Source organism: Microcaecilia unicolor, chromosome 3 (genome assembly GCF_901765095.1).
Source record: "Microcaecilia unicolor chromosome 3, aMicUni1.1, whole genome shotgun sequence".
NCBI lineage: Eukaryota > Metazoa > Chordata > Amphibia > Gymnophiona > Siphonopidae > Microcaecilia > Microcaecilia unicolor.
Genome location: NC_044033.1, coordinates 188,509,453 through 188,529,694, shown reverse-complemented (window position 1 = coordinate 188,529,694; position 20,242 = coordinate 188,509,453). Strand labels below are relative to the sequence as shown.

General features: G+C 44.7%; 1 protein-coding gene across 2 annotated transcripts in view; it reads right to left on the bottom strand.

Annotated features, from left to right (window-relative positions):
* The window catches only part of RHEBL1 (RHEB like 1), a 68,175-nt gene extending 64,027 nt beyond the window's left edge, over positions 1-4,148 (bottom strand). The window contains exons 1-2 of one of the 2 annotated variants that reach the window (XM_030195250.1): positions 3,779-4,148; positions 2,678-2,749 (exon numbers count right to left, since the gene is read on the bottom strand). In XM_030195250.1, the coding sequence (XP_030051110.1) occupies positions 2,678-2,749; positions 3,779-3,830 (124 nt within the window). In that variant the 5' untranslated portion in view covers positions 3,831-4,148. The remainder of the gene's footprint in view (positions 1-2,677; positions 2,750-3,778) is intronic. The other variant, XM_030195249.1, reaches the window with a different exon arrangement.
* Positions 4,149-20,242: the final 16,094 nt, after the last annotated feature.

Genomic DNA, 20,242 nt, shown 5'->3' with positions numbered 1-20,242 from the left:
GCAAAATATTTACATAATATTTATATATTTATATTTTCCTATAAATTTTTTGGTTTTTTTTTTAGTTCTTATTCATAAAGATACAGATTAGGTATGTGTTTTTTTTCCCTATTATAAGTTTTGAATAGATATGTTGCACCTGTGCCCTTTCTTTGCTGGTTTTATATTATATATATATATATATATATATATATATATATACATACACATATACACACACATTTTTGTGTTATATTTTGGTATATTTTTCTTATGTTAATTCATTTGATCAATATATTAATATATTTTGTTTCAAATGTTATCCATTTTTAAATTGAGTTAATTCATGTCTGTTTTACATGTATATTTTATTAATTTATATTTTACATATTTGTAATTTTTAATATCACATATTTACTTGTTTTTATAATGATCAGATCCTATAATTTGATATGTTTATTATAGCCCCTGACGCAGAGCCTTCTTTGGGCGAAACATGGCCTGTGTCAGGCAACTGTCATATACGGTATGTAATAAAATATTTTGGATGTTATACTGATCTGCTGGCTCATTTTCCACGTTGGATTTTGCTGATCGTTTGCCTTGCTGTTTTCTTGAACTTGATCTGCATACACTACATCCATTATATGCAAATTTCTTTCATGCATATTGATTGTTGATATCCTGAAAACCTGCCCGGCAAAGAGATATTCCAGGACTGGTCATGTGCATGGATGTCTCCCCTTTATGCCAACACATTAAAGTAAGACCACTAATTAGTTAGCTCACTCTAGGTGACTAGAAAACAGAAGAGCTGCCTTATCTCCTTGTCCGATTTTATTTTCCGTGGTTGTATTCTAAGTTGTCTTATATGATACTTTGTAATTTGATTTACTAATAAGTAAACTAAAATTGAGTAGCTGGGAGAGAGAAGGAAGAAAGCAAATTTACTGATCTGTAACAGGGGTTCTATGCAAGGGAAATGCAGCCACACTTGCTGGTGAAATCTCACAACTGAGCTTTGAAGAAAATATTTTCACACACACTTGATATTCTATGACTCGCTGCTAAATTTTTTGTACCAATATTAGTGTAACCACTAGTAGACACCATTTCAAATCTCTGATTATCTATAGATATTTGGCCATCTAGAGTCATAGAAAGTCAAATGCCTAAAGGGGTGTGGGTAAAATCCAGATTCTCAGAGTACCACCTTGAAATAGGATCACTAGTTTGTTTGCAGTGTTGCAGGCCTTCTCCAAACAAGGGAAGCCTTCCTGCTCCACATTCCACTCATTTTCATAACCCCAATGTGCTGTACCTAAAACATTCTTCTATAAAGGGCAAGAATCACCTTGGACCAGCATTGGTTTCCTCTCAGAAGGGCAGCTCTCCCCTGGATCCACCATTCATCTCCCAACATACCTGGACTCAACACTCATTCACCCCAAACATTGCTGCATCTACCTGGATCACTGTATTCTCTCACAAAGGATGTAGCCTTCTGGATCCTGCACTCATTCACCTGGATCAGGAACTGTTTTCTCTCGGTGGGGCTGTATCCACCTGGATTCTGCACAGTTTCTCCCAGGAGGAATACATGTCCCTGGATCCAGCACTCATTCGCTCCCAAAAAATGACATCTACCTGGATCCTGCACTGTTTTCTCTAAGAAGGTCAGCATCCCCCAAGATCCAACACAGTCTTCCCGCTGAAGGGCTACATCCAATTGAATCCAGCACTGTTTTCTGTCAAAAGGGAAGCTTCCACTTGGATCAAGCACTTTTCCCCCTCACAGCACTCATTCCACCCTAGAATGGCAGCCCCTACCTGGATCCTGCAAGTTTTCTCTCAGTAGGGCTGCAGGCAGGCTGCAGCCAGCACTAGTTATCTTTAGAAGGGCTGCAGACTCCTGGATCCAGTACCAGTTCTCTTTAGAAGGTATGTATCCTCCTGGATCCAGCAAAAATTCTTTTTAGAAGGGCTGTTATTCTCCAGGGCAATGATTCTTTTTAGGGCTGCAGCCACATGCATTCAGCACTCATTCCCCTCAGATAAAAATGCTGGATCCAGGTGAATGCAGCCCCCTGGGGGTAATGAGAGCTTGATGAAAGGGAATAAATGCATGGATGAATATGGCTGCAGCCCTTCTAAAGAGAATCAGTGCCTGGAATGCACCCTTCTAAAGAGAATTGTGGTGGTGTGTGTGTTTGGGGGGGGGGGGGGGGCGCGTCCTCTAGCACTTCTGGGACAAAGTGTGTTGGGGGGGGGGGGCGTCCTCTAGCACTTCTGGAACAAGAGTGGTGGACTCAAGGACATGCAACCCTTCTGGGGGGGGGGGGGGGGGGGGGGGAGGGGAGAAAGAGGGCGTGCCAGATCCAGGAGGATGCAACCCTTCTGGGAGGAATGGAGGAAGTGCTAGGTCCAGGAGGATGCAACCCTTCTGGGAGGGAGGGGGGAAGAGGAGAAGGGAGGAGTGCTGGAGCATAAAGGCTCCTTCCTTTTTTGGAAGAGGACTGATTTTTTGAGAATCCGGAGATCTGGGTTTTACCTTCTTCCTACCTAAAGCCTATTCAAATTTTGTATGCTCCATGCATCAGAATGCACTTTTCCACAGTTTGAGGAGAGCTGTACCTTTCACCCATATACCAGATTTAAAAAAATGTACATGTTCCATAATAACTAACTTAAAACTTACTGTTTTCAATAGTTGGATCATAATCATCAGCAAAATGTCCTTTAACAAACTGAAGGGCCAATGAGGATTTCCCTGCAAGGAAGAAAAAAAAAACCGAACTAAACAAAATCTCAATTATCTAGAAAGCCCATCCTCCAAATATACACAAGTGATTGTTTAACAGCAAACTTTGAGAAAATAACCCTTCTGCTCCACAGCCGTAGAAGCTCTAATCATACTTCACGTGCATGGGCGCTCTGATAAATAAACGTGGACTTTGAAGTATTAGTGTTCAGCTATTTTATCTTTAACACAACACATGTTTTCATGATAAATACAACGCTCCCCCCCCCCCCAAAAAAAGGGGGTGCTGTGAATAATCATTGCCATTCATTTCTGACCACCGCGGCGAGGCAGTAAGGAGAAGCCTCCGCACGCGTTCAGGACAATCTCGTTTCCGCGAGGAACCACAAATTTAAACCCGCTATGCTCTGGTAAGCAGAGCATAAAATGTTCTTTGGGGGGGGGGGGGGGTGGTAAGTTAAATATCCTGCGGCCTCCAGGATATCCGTCATCTTCCCCCCCCCCCCTTCCCCGGGCGAGTGTTCAGCAAACATTAGCATTTTAAAACAGCCAGAACCCAAAGGAAACTAAGGCCAGCGCCCAGGATAACCTCGAGGTAAAGGTCATTTCCTCTAGCCTCTCGCAGCAAGGAACTGGACCCCTCAGAAAACAAGGGAGGGGACGATTAGAAGCCGAGGCACAAACCATGCGTGCATATATAGCAGCAAAGCACATTTAATGGCATAAGATAGTAAGTCCTCCTTAGGCAGCTCATCCCCTCCCGGAATACCTCCTCACCCCAGTGAGAAAGCGGTAAAGGCATCGTCCCTCGCATCCTCTACTGCCTACAACACAAGACTATTAGAGCATGGAAATTAAGTAACTCGTGCCGGGAAGGGGCGAGTCACGATCTAGTAGACGCTAAACGCAGCCCAGAAAAGGAGGAGCAATGAAAGTGATAGTAGTACTCTCCTAGTACAAGGCCACATGGACACGCCGAGTACGCTTTGAGACTTCCCCAGCCGCCCTCTTACCAGAGACATACACGGCGTTACTCACCCACTGAGCGGTATCCTAGGATCACCACCTTACGGAACTTCGGCATAGGCATGTCCGCAGGACGGCGGCGCGAGACGCTTCCCAACCGACAAGACCAACCGCTGGAGGCGCAGGCGCCAAACTCCCACCGGCCGAGGGAGGAACGCAAAAACAAAATAAAAGCAGAGGCGGCTAAGCCAGGCACCTCGCGGCAGGGTCACGTGATGACAACAAACGGCACTCTCGTACTACCCGTGCGACGCACCGACGACTCGTGCTCACGGACCCAGCTAATGCTCCAAATAAAGAAGACGCTCCTGCCGCAGGTGTATTCGTTAGTCTAGCCTAAAAGCTAACTACTATTACTCAGATTCTTCGACGCCGGCCACCCGGCTCGCCATGAAATACCCAGCCGCGGCTGGCGGGGTTCCGCCTCCTCCTTCTCCTCATTGGTCTGCTTGTCTAGTGGAGGCGGGTGTTGAGGCAGCATGGCACGAAACGATTGGCTTTTTTCTGGAGCCAATGCGCCTGCGCGGTGAGAGTCGCCTTTTGCTACCTTAAACCCATTCATTGTTTGGAACAGCAGACTGTGGTGGGTGGGGCTTGTGGGAGAAGCAGCGGCGGTCATACACTCCGGCGGAAAGAACAACAAATCCTGGATGTAGTGCAAGGCTACGTATGTGAAAAACCACCCAACGCCATCATTATTATGTAATGCACACTATGTAACACAGAACACGCATGAGTAAAGCAAGCCAAAATATGCAGTCCAAATATATTGCAAGAGACGGCATTCGAGCTGTGTGCAGCAATTCAAAATATTTGGGAGGGGGGGGGGGGGGTAGCCGGGCAGTTATTTTCTTTTTGTGAGCGTGTTATGCTGTATTCGGGGTTTGTGTTATGGGGGGGGGGGGGTGATATTTCACCTTGGACAACTTTTGAGCCTGCTATCTTGAAATTGTGCTTTTATTAGTGCCAGGCCGGGCACTTTTTTTCAGTTTCAAGATCTCGACCACAGTCTAGTGATGGACTTTGAGGCGGTTTGTGAGGCCTGTGTGGCTGTGGTCGAGACGCTAAAAAAAAAAAGTGCCCGGCCTGGCACTGCTAAAAGCAGAATTTCAGGTCGGTCGTTCTAGAGGCAGGACTGGAGTAATCTGAAGAACTGGTTTTCTTGAAATTCCGTCTCTGTTTTTAGTCCCATGCATGCATTAAACATTGCATCCCAACAGTCTGACTGCTAGATAAGTATGCCGGCCTTGCATAGTAATTAGGTTTTCCTGTCGTGGTGTGTTTGTTTTCTTTACGAGGGACACAAAAGTCTCGCTGCTAGACAAAGTTCACGGTTCGCGAAGAGACCTTGAATAAATACATAAAAATAACAGATAAGGATTTATTGCCCTTTATACTTGAGATTTAAAAGGATTAGGGAGATGTGTATCGTGTAGATAGGCATTGCATATATTGGAAATATGTAATGTATACTGCATAGGCAGTAATATGCATGTACTAGTCGCATATTCAGACAATAGGATGAGCAATGGTAAGATATGGTGAGTTAGTGAATGGTATGTAGGAGCTGTTTGTGATATAGATAGCACATTAAGCACAACTAGTATAGAAGTCTCTTGTTTTTGTTTGGCCATTGAGTCTGTTTATGTTTGCCAGCTTGGGAGGGTTGTGTGTTGAGGTGGGTAAGGAGGGAGGTCACATTCCTGAAGATTTTCTCTTGAGAATCAGAGTTGCTAAATAACTCTGGAAGGGTCAAAAGAGTAAAGTCAAAGGACCTTTCTAAAAAAAGAAAAAAAATCCTTCTCTTCGCCTTAATACTTTATAGATTGAGTTGCCAAGCTTTAGTGAAACTATATTGGTCAACATATGTTTCTTGGTTTAGTTATCCTCTGGGGCCAATATAATAAACCATGCATTATAGTTGTGCAGTTTCAGAATGCATGTGTAAAAAAAGAATGCTTACACCCAATGCAGTTTAAAAAAAATTGTAAATGTGTGTGCAAAAACTGCGGGCAAACTTGAGAGAGTACATTGGTGGCTGTGGAAACGTGCACTCACCTGTGTGTTAGTAACAGAACCAATATTTTGCAATGACTACATCAACACCAGAAGGAGTGTTGAGTGCATATCTTATGCATATTAGATGTGATATCTAGTGTCTAAAATGCAAAATGTATATTCCACATATTGATATTATTGGTATAGTATCAGCTGATTTCTGCAGTCAAGCGCATTGCCCATTATTACAACTGTGGGTCATCCTTAACCCTTCACTTGATGACATAATCACCTCAGCTCTTCATCCTGGTTTGTTTTTTTTTTTGTCCATCCACACCCTTCTAAAAGCCAAGAGAAAATTTGTAGGTAGTTCAGGCTGGTGCAAGAAAATAAACTGGCACAAAACCTCACTAACACTAGCTACAGAAACTGTGCAAACTTTTTATCCCTCCTTAGACAAAAAAAAAAAAAACAACAACAACCTAGCATTAGAAAACCATGATTAAGCCTTTTAAGTTGTGTTTGCACACGTATGCATCCAGATTTAAAAGGTAATGCCCTTACTACTGTTGCATTTAAATTAGCAATGCATTAGTGTCTACCCAAGTCTTTTTACACAATTTTCATGTGCACTAAACTGCTTTGACATAATCACGCATAAAATTGTGCAAAAACCCTGTGCTAAGCTGTGCACAAAGCCTCCTGCAGTTTATTTCCTTGGCTTTTGTATCTCTCTTTTCCTCACTCCTTCCTTATTACCTCAGCTCTATTGGGAGGTTACATTGTAAGCATTTTGCCTTCTTCCTTGCTTTTTGCAACTACCTAAGAAAAACAGAGACTTTGGAGGGAGGATGATGGTGACCTCAAAGACAGAATTAAAAAGCAAACTTTTCAGCAACATATAGTTGAGGTTAGGTGCATAAAAAATATGCATGAGACACCACTGCTTTAGATAGTCCATAAAAAGGTACCATACACAACTTATTTATTAGAGGAGGGAATGTATTTAGAATACATTAATTTTTATAGTCTGTGATGTGACTAGCAGGAATACCAAGTAGATTAGTGTGCTAGGGATTTTGTACTGTAGTGTATTAATATTGCATTTTATTAGATTCTTTAAACTGCCTTGGGTCCCTTTTTAGGGCGAAAAGGGTACAGGAGAACAAATGAAATGAACGTCAATCTTTTTATTTTAAAATTTTGTACACAGAAATCAAGAGAGCAACAGCAATTGCATCAATTAATGACTAAACATGCCATTAGAAACAAAATTCATGCCATCGCTCTTTGGTACAATACAACAAGTAACCCAGACACTGCAATGTATGCTCAAATCCCAGCCCCTCCTACCCGCAGAACTAGTTGCTCTAGGTAGGTACAGCTGGCTGAGATAAAAAAAATCATCAAAGGAAAAATATCAGTCACCCATCCCCATGTTCCCCATGTTCAGTTCGCTAGGTGGTAAACGGCTCCCAAACCTTGATGAAATTTTTTACTTGGTTGGGTCGCAAGGCAATCAAGTTAGACATAGGGCAGACATAATCTACTTTTAGCAGAAGTTGTTGGTGGGTGGGTAGAGTAATTTGCTTCCAGGCCGCCGCCAAGGCTATTTGGCCTATATATCTGCAGGTGAGTGGCTAAAAGTTTTGTGAGCACCTTAGTTTCTAATAATGAGATTGGCCAATATGAACCACACTGAGTGGGATCCTTGCCCAGTTTTAAAATCAGTGTCACCCTGGCCAACCGCCGTGAATGGGGAAACACATCTCCATCCTAAAAGCTATTAAATATTCTTGTTAAGGGTTTCACCAAAAGTCAGTGGAAACATTTATAAAAATGGTTAATAAACCCATCAAGGCCTGGACTTTACCAAGTGGCAGGGACTTGATAGACTTTAAGGTCTCATCCTTTGTATTGGGCGCTGAGAATGTGACCTCTCCTGGGGTTAACCGTGGCAAATCCACCCAGTGCAAATAGTCGTCCACAGCGTCTTCCATCAGCTAAAGACTCGGGGGGGGGGGGGCTATATAGAGTTTGGTAAAAGTGGGTGTATATCTCACTAATTTGTTGGGGATCGCTATGCTCCATACCTTGGTGGGGGGTCCTTGATCATGGTAATATAATTCCTGGTTTTCCACTGCTGCCTGCCTGCTCTGTTGCCAGTTTCAAAATATTCCTGTTGAAGAAATTGGATTTGTTCTGCTATCTCCTCAAGCTTCAGATCTTGAAGGGTATTGTGAGTAGTTTCTAACCAAGTAAGGAGACACCCTCTGCACACTTATGCTGTTGTTCTAACTGGGCCAGTTGATGTCTCAAAGCTTCTTGCTTTTGCATTCACAATTTGAGACAGTGGGCCCCCAAAGAAATAATCTTCCCTCTCATTACAGCCATCATGTCTTCCCAGAAAATGCTAGGGGAGACATCTAGCTGATCATTGAATTCTATATATTCCTTAAGGGCTATCTCCAAGTGTTTTACATTCTGTGGGTTCAACAGGAGACTTTCATCAAACCTCCAATACGGAGTACCATGCACCTTTGAGACCTCTTGAACAGAGATCCAGACGGGGGCATGATCGGACTATGGCTGAGGCTCAATGACCACAACCCGAACCTGCAGAAGAACTGATTTATTAACCCCCTCCAGAAATCAATGCGAGACTGCAAATCATGAACCCACAAATAACAAGTGTAGTCACGTTCTCTCGGGTGGTAATGCCTCCAAGGGAGAAATGAACAATCTTAACAGAATGTTTAAGTAAACCAAGGTAAAGCAGTTCTCCCTGCTGACTGGAAACCACTTAGGCATTACAAAGTGTTATTAACAGGTGTGTAGTGTCAGAGAAATAAACATAAGTACATAAGTATTGCCATACTGGGACAGACCAAAGGTTCATCAAGCCCAGCAGCCTGTTTTCAACAGTGGCCAATCCAGGTCACAAATACCTGGCAAGATCCCAAAAAAAGTACAAAACATTTTATGCTGCTTATCCCAGAAATATTTCCCCAAGTCCAATTTAATAGTGGTCTATGAACCTTTTCTTTAGGAAGCCATCCAAACCTTTTTTAAACTTTGCTAAGCTAACCACCTTTACCACATTCTCTGGCAACGAATTCCAGAGTTTAATTACACTTTTGAGTGAAGAAAAATTTTCTCTGATTTGTTTTAAATTTACTACTTTGTAGCTTCATTGCATGCTCCCTAGTCCTAGTATTTTTGGAAAGCGTAAACACACTTCATGTCTACCCGTTCAACTCCACTCATTATTTTTATAGACCTCTATCATATCTCCCCTCAGCCGTCTTTTCTCCAAGCTGAAGAGCCCCAGCTGCTTTAGGCTTTCCTCATAGGGAAGTCGTCCCATCCCCTTTATCATTTTTGTTGCCCTTCTCTGCACCTTTTCTAATTCTACTATAACCTTTTTGAGATGCGGCGACCAGAATTGAACACAATATTCGAGGTGTGGTCGCACCATGGAGTGATACAAAGGCATAATAATGTCTTAATTTTTGTTTTCCATTCCTTTCCTAATAATACCTAACATTCTATTTGCTTTCTTAGCCACCGCAGCACATAGTGTCACTGAGCTGTGTATAGTGACATAAAGCTGCTGCATAGGGTGCTACTCAGGCAGAAAATGCTGCACTTTCAGAGAGATCTTTAAATGAGCTTCCCTGGACTGTTGCAGTTTGAATTGAATAGCAGCCAATCAGGAAGTAGTTGCAGTCGAAGTGACCAATCAGGAAGCCACTTATACAGAGCTGCTCTCTGGCTGATGTATTTGGTTATAAGGTAATCGATTTTAAGCACTAGAGCAGAGAACAAAACATCTCTGCATTGTGTTTTCCCTTTATTTTCTCATTCCATATCACAAAGCAGTGCTGTGCACACTTTCTGGCACATTATCATAATTTGTATTTTTAATCACACCTGTCTAAAAAGTACTCAAGGCATCTTACAGCTCAGTGAGAAATGTAGCATGTAGCCTAGTTCCCACAGCATGGCCTCCCAGGGAGGGAGACAGTGCAGATAAAAACTGTGACAGTATTCAAGAAATACAGGTTACCAGATAAAACCAAACAAAAAATATAAGGTGATGCCTTTTTATTGGACCAATGGATCAAAATGGAATAAACAAAATATGGCATTTGTTTCCTTTATGGTGAGCCTGCTCTTTTTGCTTATCTCTTTCTGACCTGAGGAAGGGAATTTTATTGCTCCAAAGCTAGTCAATTGTATTTTATGTGCTTTGAAAATTAGCCTCTATATTTTTTTCTTGTTTTTATTTATCAATCTTTGCTAATGTGCATTCAAGTGCAACCACACTACTTTTATCCAACAATTCAAAAAGCTTTGGATGAGCATAGTGGATTCCTATGAAGATGTGTTAGGAAAGTCTGCAACTAACTGAGGTCCATGGCATTGCAGCAGCAGGAATGAAGTTGGGCAAACCAGATGGGTTCCGAAGTCCTTATTTGCTCTCAGATTCTATATTCCTATGTTCAAGCAGCAGCACCCGTTTGACTGTCTCAGATACAAGCTTGCCTTTTTCAAAGCTACCTCTTTAGCTACAGTGGAGAAGATTTCAGGTGTTTGAAACTTATGAATAAAAAAAAAAAGGGGTCAATATTTAAAGTTAGTTTTCCAGGTAGCAATACCTGTGGCATCTGGATATCATGTCTCACTGCCAGGGCACTATCCGGGTAGTGCCAGGTAAAGCTAAGGTACCTCTGATAGTCAGTGCTGATACTTGGATAACTATCCAGGCAAGGTAGGTCAGAAAAATAGCTGTCCTAACCTACCTAGATAGATTTCAAACATAAGAACATAAGCCATGCCTTACTGGGACAGACCAAAGGTCTATCAAGCCCAGTATCCTGCTTCCAACAGGGCCAATCCAGGTCATGAGTATGTTTGTTTATTAATACCTGGCAGAATGCCAAAAGAGTAGTGGATTCTGGATACCTTCCAGCAGCTGCTAAATACTTGAGTGTTCAGCACCAGTACCAGGGTTTGGTCCATCATGAATATTCAGGTATAGAAAAACCTGAGGTGACCAGCGTTTAAAAAATGCTGACTGCTGTGGGTTTAATATTATCCACTAAAAAGCAAAAGTGGGTCCTAGTGATTTTGTCTATTTTAATAGCCAGCTGAACTATCTGAATCAAAAACACTGGGCTGGTTCTTTAAAGGCACTTAAATGTTTAGCAGCGACCGCTAAAGGTGTAATTTCTTGATCTTCTGTTTTCAATGGCACTATACAGATAGTGTCACTAAAAATTCATACTGACCATCCTTGCACTATCCCCTGGATTCTGTATAGGTTGCAGAACATTGGGCGCTGGAATTTGCAAATGGATCCGAGATCCACGTGCAACTTAAAAAAGGAAATTGGCACCAATCGGCACCCAAATTTAGGCATGGATCGGTACTATTCCATAACTTGGCGCCTAATTTTTCCTGTGCGCAACTGAAAAGGGTATGTGGCCATGGGAGGGGCTTGGGTGTTCCCAAACGTTAGGCACCAAGTTATGGAATAGTACCGATCCATGCCTAAATTTGGGTGCCAGATTTTCGCCTGTTTCTATCAGGTGTAAGTCCAGTGCCCAGAGTTAGGCATGACCTATGTGCTATGTGCATCTGTTCAGCACTATTTATAGAATTTCCCCCTATCTGTGTAGTATGGGGCAGAGTGAAGGAATTCTGTCTTGCTATATGGGTACTGGCGATACTCCTGTCCATATAGCTAAGCAATTTAAGTGAGGCAGAAAAAAATGCTGTTGTAACTTAAATCACTTAGCTATTTATACAGGAGACAATTAAGTGGACGTCTCCAGAGAGCCAGTTCTGTAACAGAGTCTGGGAGCCTAGATACCAGTGTAACTTGGCATTGGTTTATCTTACATTTAAGCCCCCACAGATACACCAACCATAGACCAGTATTGTATGAGTTATGTGCATAACTGGGAGTGCTGCTCATCCTCCGCTGACATTACGCCCCTCTTGCAGTTCTGTGCTATAGTACACATGCCCTTATAGGATGTGCTGCATTCCCCTACATTTATGCATATAAAGAGTCATATAACCATGAGTAGCCTAGTGGTTAGGGTGGTGGGCTTTGGTCCTGAGGAACTGAGTTTGATTCCCACTTCAAGCACAGGCAGCTCCTTTTGACTCTGGGCAAGTCACTTAACCCTCCATTGCCCCAGGTACAAATAAGTACCTATATACAATATGTAAGCTGCATTGAGCCTGCCATGAGTGGGAAAGCGTGGGGTACAAATGTAACAAAAAAAAATGGCCCTTATCGCAGCTGAATATTGTCATTATCCATGTGGCTTATTTGGCTATATGTACAGACTAGGAGAAACTGCCCAAAACTAGGAGAAAGAGGCAAGATGTGAAGAACTGAGAATGGGCTGCTGGAGCTGGCAATGAGGAGATAGAAACTTAGATAATCTTTACCCTATGAACATTAGAATGTAAAAGAGGAGAACAGACAGGAAGGAGAAAGTTGGGTGGGACTGTTATTTTTGCAGGCAGAGCTTTTAGAGTGAGAAGATTTTGCTTCTGTGAAGATGGACATTCACAGTCCTAGCACCAAGACAGCCTGCTAATAAAAGATTTTGTGAAAGACTTAGAGAACCCAGCAGGAGACCAAGTGTCTGCAAAGCTGTTAAGAATCTACTCAGCACCTATTGTCTCTGACTGTGAAACATGAACAGCAGTCCCACCTCAGGGCTGGGATCCTTTCTGTGATGCTTTAGGGTGGACATGGTCTCATCAATCCTGTTTTCCATAGGTACAGAATGTGAGAAAAGACTTGAGAAAAGTCCACTTGCCCTGCTTTGTATCATTGTCTCCATATCTAGTGGATGTAAAATAGCTTCACAGCCAGGGCTTAAATTTGTAGACAAAAGAGAAGTAGAACTGTGGAGCCCAGGGAGCTCTGCTCACTCCCTCCCCATCCTGCAGCCTGCCAGGAAAAGATGTTCTAGAGTACAATACCCCCCCCCCCTGCCACTCTGGAGTCTGAAAAGCTTAACTGCACCCTAGCCAGAAAGTAAACCCTGCCACTTGGTAAGCTAGGCATGTGCCTAGGGTGGCAGAGCTTGCAGGAGTCAGTGTGATACTGGCAAGGCAGCAGTGGTTTATTTATTTAGATTTGCTCACACCATTTTCAGTAATAGCTCAAGGTGAGTTACATTTAGGTACAGGATATTTCTCTGTCCCAGGAGGACTCACAATCTGTTTGTACCTGAGGCAATGGAGGGTTAAATGATGCCCAAGATCACAAGGAGCAGCATTGGGATTTGAACTGGCCACCTCGGGATTGCAAGACTGGTGCTCTAACCACTAGGCCACTCCTCCTGGCTTTTAAGTATCTGCATGCATAAGGCTGGCTGCATCTCGCCCTCTCCAACAGGCGTTTGCATTAGAGGGGACAGGATGCTGCAGGCCTTGAGAGTATGTGGGTACTTTAAAGGCCCAGTGCAGCATTTCTTGTTTAAGCACAGAGTTTGGAGTTAAGATTGTGATAGCAGGGGGAAGGAAAGATGCTGAATATGGAAGGCAGGTAAGGGGGGGAAGAGAAATGCTGAACATGGTGGAGAGGTAAAGTGGAGGGAAGGAGAGATACTGGACATGGTAGGGGAAGAGGGAAGGAAGGGGAGATGCTGGACTATGGGGTGACTGTGGGTAATCTCTAGCCTTACCCACAGCTAATGGTAAGCAATCCTTATTTCATCCCTTTCCTCACTTCTCCATTGAGTTCCTTGTCAAGGAGGTCATGGCATGCTATGCAAATTTCTTTGTTCCCAAGGGGCAAACTATATGCACTTATACCAGTGGAAAAGAATGGGTCACCATATGCAACAAGCTTAATGTCTACCATGCAAATAGGGAGGTGAAAGACTGTAAGAGGAAATGTAAGCCGCCCAGACATCTCCATGATGGTTGGGGTAGTAAATATTGCAATAAACTTGAAACTCAAAGAGGTTTGTGAGGTGCAAGGCTGGGGTCAACCTGCTGGGTGCAGACACTGTAAACCTCACCCCTATGGAGCCCATGGTACACAGTCTTCGTCTCCAGGAGGGCATCCATAGCCTGGGAAACCAGGACACCTCAGCACAGGCTGGGGAGTCAGGTTAGTGTCGGCGAACAAAGCTGTGCTGGCTGTTCTCTCTGTTTCACCCTCTTTTCCTCAAGCAGGGACAGTGTGGGGGGCCTCATTGATAGCATTCCCATGTGTAGTACAGGTTCTCGGAGAGGTGGGGGAGAGGTTAAGAAGGTACACTAGAATACATGCTGAAAGTCTGGTTATTAGGGGCCATGTCCCAACAATTCAATGGAATACTGGTTAGTGGGCAGGTGTGGGGCCACTCAGCTTGCTAGGTGGAGGGCCTCTGTATCTGTAATGCTTAAGTGCCTTCTTTCCCCTCCCCCCCCCCCACCTAGGCCCATCATCAACCAGCGTCTATTTCTGCTTTCTATGCCTCTGTGTTCCTCTTACTGTACTCCCCCACCCCCCCAACAACACCACTTCCACAATCAGGGCCGGTCTTAGCAATTGCGAGGCCCTGTGCAGACCAGTTTGGTGGGTATCCCTGCCCCAGCTAGCCCCGCCCCACCCCACCTAGCCCTGTCCCTTGTTGACAAGATGTGTTTTAAAAATTTGTATTTCAAATAAAGACAAATCAAGTAAAACTTGTACAGAAAAACTAATTCAAATAAGCACAATGCTATCATAGGAAACCTTTGGGTTTAAAAAGCAAAACCATGTGCATCTAAGGACTGGATAAATGAATTAAAACAAATGCCATTAGTATGTAGTACTTGATAGTAATAATGAAACAGTGATTGAATATTCCCATAGCATGCAGTCTGAGCCAACAGATTTATTTTCCACTGAACATAATTAGCGGCATGCATGCAGTTAATGACACCTATGACCGAAGGGAAGTGGTCCATGGCGTAGAACTGAACCACGTTCTGGACTGCATGGACGGTAGTGGGGAAGGTAATATAATATGAGTTGTGGGTGAGGAAGGCATTGAGGAACTTGACAAGACAGTTGGAGATGGTGGACTGGGTGAGGCCTGCATTAACTGCTAGCACTGACTGGAAAGTGCCGGTGGCTAGAAAGTCCAGGGAGTCAGTGACCTTCAGGTGGACTAGACTGGCACAGGATTTTTCCTGCATGTCCTGGGCTGGAGGAGGGGTTGTAGCTGGTTACAGAAGTGTTGTATGTCATTCCTGTCAAACCAGAACCTAGTAAGGCATTCCTGGTCAATGAGGTCCAGGTAGTGGGTGCAGTGCCTGAAGACTTTCTGACAGGGATATCTCTTCCGGGCCTCCCCTCTAAACGCTCATCCACCTCCATCAAAGTGTGAGCCTTCAAAGCATTCAGCGCATCAATGATTGCTGTGCAGGTGTCCCACCACCACAGCTGCAACCCGCTGACCCCAGAAACACCACTGCACACACCCACCTACTGCACTTCTTGAAACCCAGCACCCGCACCAGCACACAGTTATCAGACGCACACCTTAATTGCAGAAGATTTAGAGGCTACTAAGTTCAGAACCCATTCATTTCACATTGGGGTTCTCTTGAGTGTGGCAGAAGTCAGGTTGGTAAGGTAAATTATTCACCTTTACTCTCTAACTCTCCCTACTTTCTTACCTAGCTATATGTTCCATCTTTGCTTTACCCTTCACTATCAATTATAATGTTCTATTACATATTAAGTAGTATATCATGCCATACTTTGTATTGCTGAATATTTTTACTGCTGTAATTGCCTATTGCTCATATTTGATCTATTCTTACTGTACACCGCCTTGAGTGAATTCCACCTCCAAAAAGGCGGTTAATGAATCCTAATAAATAAATAATAAACAAGATGGTTATAAAGAGTGTTGAACAGTAAGCATTCCAATGTGTATAATGGTTACATCTGGCAGGAAAGGGAAGGGAGGGGGGGGGACAAGGGGTCAACTTTTTAAATCTTCTATCTGTTTTGCTGCTCAAAGGCAGAGCATGAGTCTAGTTTGTTTAGTTAGCCATTTGTTTGTGTATCACATCAATCAATGAGCAGGCAATTGGGAACTTATCTGGGCCTGGTGACCAGTGACATAGCTAGGTGGGGCCACAGGGGTCTGGGGCCCCCCCAAAATTTCATCTGGGCCCCTTGATTTGCTGGTAGGGGTCCCCAATCCCCACCAGCTGAAGCCTTGTCCAACGCCGGTCTCCAGCACCACCGCATTCCCTGCCCTGCTGTCTCTTCCTCCTCGCATCCTACATGCTCCTTTACGTGAAACTGCTCAGTTTCACTTAAAGGAGCATGCAGGACGCGAGGAGGAAGAGAAAGCAGGGCAGGGAACGCGGTGGCACCGGAGACCGGCACTGGAGAAGGCTTCAGCTGGCTGTGGTTGGGGACCCCTGCCAGCCAAGGTATTTGCTGCTGTGGGGTTCGGCAGAGCGGTGGGGGGAGCAGAGAGGTTGTGGTGGAGGGGTGGTGGTGGGGCAGCAGACTAAAATGTACCTCCCTACCTTGGGCTCTGGACCCCTCCCACTGCGAGGTCTGGCTACGCCTCTGCTGGTGACTGAAAGAGTTCTGATACCATAGCTGGGAAATCAGGGAATAATACCATGCCAGCCACTTCCTTATCTTCAGTGCCAGTTCACCCTCTCCAATGTTCCAAAAGTGCTGAAAACATTGATGGAAATGATTTGACAAAAATAGACATGCAAGTGGTTAATAAGGGCAGTAGAGCAGGACTTTGAGACTTTTTTTTGGATATGTTTCAGAGGGTTACGTTTTGCTGTTCTGATATTATTCCAATGTGTCATTTTAGGGACCAGAAGCGGTGAAACAAGGGATTAACTAAGGTTAACAAACAAATTTGAAGATGAGTGGAGGTACCCAAGCCAGTGCAGAATTATAATGCAGTTTCTAATGTGAAGTTTGTATACTCCCACCTGGCTGGTGGACTTGTAGGCAGGGCCGCCAAGAGACTGGGCCGGGCCCGGGGCAAGGCTGCCCTCGGGGCCCCGCCACTGCCCCCCACTGTCCGCCACCAGGCCGGGCCCCCTGCATTGAAATCACAGCGCTTCTCATCTCTGTGTGAAAGCGCTGCAGGCAGCAGCAGATTGCCTTCCTTTGGGCCTCCTTCCCTCCCTGTGTCCCGCCCTCGTGGAAGTTACGTCAGATGAGGGCGGGACACGGGAGCGAAAGAGGCCTGAAGGGAGGCGATCTGCTGCTGCCTGCAGCGCTTTCATACGGAGGTGAGAGGCGCTGTGATTTCAATGCAGGGGGCCCGGCCTGGTGGCAGACGGTTGATGACGGAGGGAGGGTGGGACTGCGGCACCGGGCCCCCCTTGGAGGCCCGGGCCTGGGGAATTTTGTCCCCCCTGCTCCCCCCCTCTTGGCGGACCTGCTCATAGGCATTCAAGTGACTGCCCTAGTTAAGGTTCTTCAGCTTGGAAAAGAGATGGCTGAGGGGGGATATGATAGAGGTCTACAAAATCCTGAGTGGAGTAGAACAGGTAAACGTAAATCGATTATTTACTCTTTCAAAAAGGGACTAGGGACACTCCGATATTTTTTCACTCAATGAATAGTTACGCTCTGGAACTCGTTGCCAGAGGATGGGGTAACAGCAGTTAGCCTATCTAGGTTTAAAAAGGTTTGAACAAGTTCCTGGAGAAAAAGTGCATAAACTGCTAATAAGGTAGACATGAAGAAAGCCACTACTTATCCTTGGTGTCAGTAGTATGGAATCTTGCTACTCTTTGGGATCCTATCAGGTACTTGTGACCTAGATTGGCCACTGTTGGAAGCGGGATGGCCCATAGGTCTGCTCCAGTATGGCTACTCTTATGTTCAAATCTTTTTATTTAAAGGGGAAACACCATCTGTACTCAGAGCACTAAGTTTATACAAACTTAAAGGAGCACGGTGTGAAGTGTTTGTATATTCTTATGTTCAGCCAGAGTGACTGACCAAGAAGGATAGCACCCTTGGTGATAGGGCACTTAAATGTCTTGATGTTTTTCAGCTAAACAAGTGGCCTCTAGAGAGGGACCATTCAACTAATAATAAGAGGAATGGTTCCTGAGGCTGGATATGTTTGTCAAAGGCTCAGGTATGTTTGCAGGATTGCATCTGCACTAAGTTATGTTAATAAGGCTGCAGTCTACTAAACTCCATCATGTGGCTGGACTGTTAATTCCTTGGGGGGGGGGGGGGGGGGGGGGGGGATAGCTTGCGTAGGAGAAATGGCATTTTCCCAACCATGAGGTCTCTGTACTGAATACCTCATCCTTACCTTCACCCTCTCCCTCCACGTACTGCTCTTTTGGACTTCTGCACCAAAAATGCGTAACGCTATACATTTTGCATTAAGTCTTACAGCCAGATGCACTAACTCCACGGAAAGAGCCCTTCCCTTACTGATCCCTTAGCGCTGTGATTGGCTGAGAGAGACCTGGAGGGGCATAATTGAAAGGGACGTCCAAATAGTTTTGATTTGGACGTCCTCACACGTCCCGATCCCTGATTCTCTCCGGCAGTTTTCGGGCATGTAAGAAAAACACGTCCAAGAGAAGGACGCCCATCACAAAACCTGAAGGGAAAAATGTCCAAGTGTTCTTCAGGGACGTCCTTTTTTTTTTTTTGAGTGAAGGAAGTCCAAGTGTTAGGCACTTGAAAGGATGTCCCTGACGAGCACTTGGATGTGTTTTTTTTCTTCCGATTTTTGCGATGGGCGTCCTCCTCTGCATGGGTCCCGCTCACAGCAGCCCCAACGAGAGGAGCAGACCTCCTGTTAGGTTTTCCCACGGTGCATGCGGTCGGAAACGGTAGTGCATCGCATTTGCATTCCATTTTCCTTAGCTGTTACCATGACAGGGAAATGGCTCAGAGAACCCTTTTGTGCATGTCCCAGTTTACTACTTGCGCACTAAACTGGCTAGAACCAGTTTAAAAACCACGTTGCTGGCTGGTTAAGTTTAGTACATCTGGCCCTCAGTAGAGTCTGAAGTGGGTGTTTAAGGTGTATCACAGGCACTTCTTTATTTTGGAAGCTTCCAAGGAGGGGAGGGGGACAGGCTTCAGCTCCAGTTGGGTGGGCTGCCTGCAGTTTGTTTTTCCTGCAGACAAAGGGTGAGAATGGCAGGACATTCCTGCATTATCTCACCACGGCAATGGGATAAAACAGGGGGAGGGTGAAGAAGCCAACACACCCTGGAAAAAGCCTGACCCCCCCCCCCCCCTCCCCACTAGCAAGTAACAGGGGTTCTGAGTTTTGCAGTGATGGAGAAATTGCCCCTATGGAGCAGACCAACAAAATCTATGAAACATTTAACTAGAAGGGATTTAAAGTCTCCTGCCACATCCAAACAAGGGGTGGGAACTACAAGTGGCACAAATGAGAATCCAATTAAGATAAATTTCTATTATGGATGGGATTTGATATACTGCCTTTTTATAATTACAATCAAAGTGGTTTACACATTAAATACAGGTACCTATTTTTAGTAATTTGTCCAGAGCCACAAGGAGCTGCAGTGGGGGTTGACCCTAGTTCCCCAGCTTCTCAGGCTGCTACACAAACCACTAGGCCTACACCTCCCCTCCATTTTATTTATTACTGTTTTATTTGTTTTGGATCCTTGTTTTAGATTTTTTACAAAGAACATAGTACTAAGTAAGAAAAGAGTGTCTATTGGGTAAGTTGTGTCCATCTCTCTGAGTGGGACCTTATTTCAGTTTTGTTGTTTCTGCCCTCTGCTATGCCCAGCTGATCTGGAAGCCAGGAGTCAAAGAACTTAAAAAGATTTTTGTCCAGCACCGACTCAGGGAGATCCACCACTCTCAAGTTGTTTTGTCGCGCTCAATTTTCCTGCTCTTTCAGGCGGTCTCTCAGCTCTCCTGTTTCTTTTTGAAGTTCAGAAATTTGAGCCGCCATTTGCCGAGCCTCGTCCTCTCTCGCCGCCACTCGATTCTCCACTTCAGCAATGCGCGTGGCCTGTGCATCAAACTTTCAGTTTATTTCATCCACAGCCGTTTGCAGTTTGGTAAGTCTATTTTCCAGCGCTGCCGACACCGACCTTGTTATTTCCGCTATCCATTCTGCCTGCGGTTCTGTGTCGCTCCGCGCGGGCTGCATTGTTGTTTCCGCCATCTTTTTCGGCGCCTTGTTGTTCAGGGTTTTTGCTCCTCTCTGGGCTTTCGTGGGCATTCCTCAGAAACCCTCTCTGAAACGTGACAAATTCTGGGCTCTGTTCTGTCGTCTAACAGCCAACACCCTCAGAATTTGCGTATAGCCAGCAAAACTGGCTGTTTTTAGCGGAATGTAGCAGATCTCTCGGGGAGCCTCTCTCCACCAAGTCCCCTCAGGCAGCAGGCATCACGTGACCCCCTCCCCCTTATTTCAGTTTTGAGACAGGGAAAAGTGGGCTGCCGCTCTT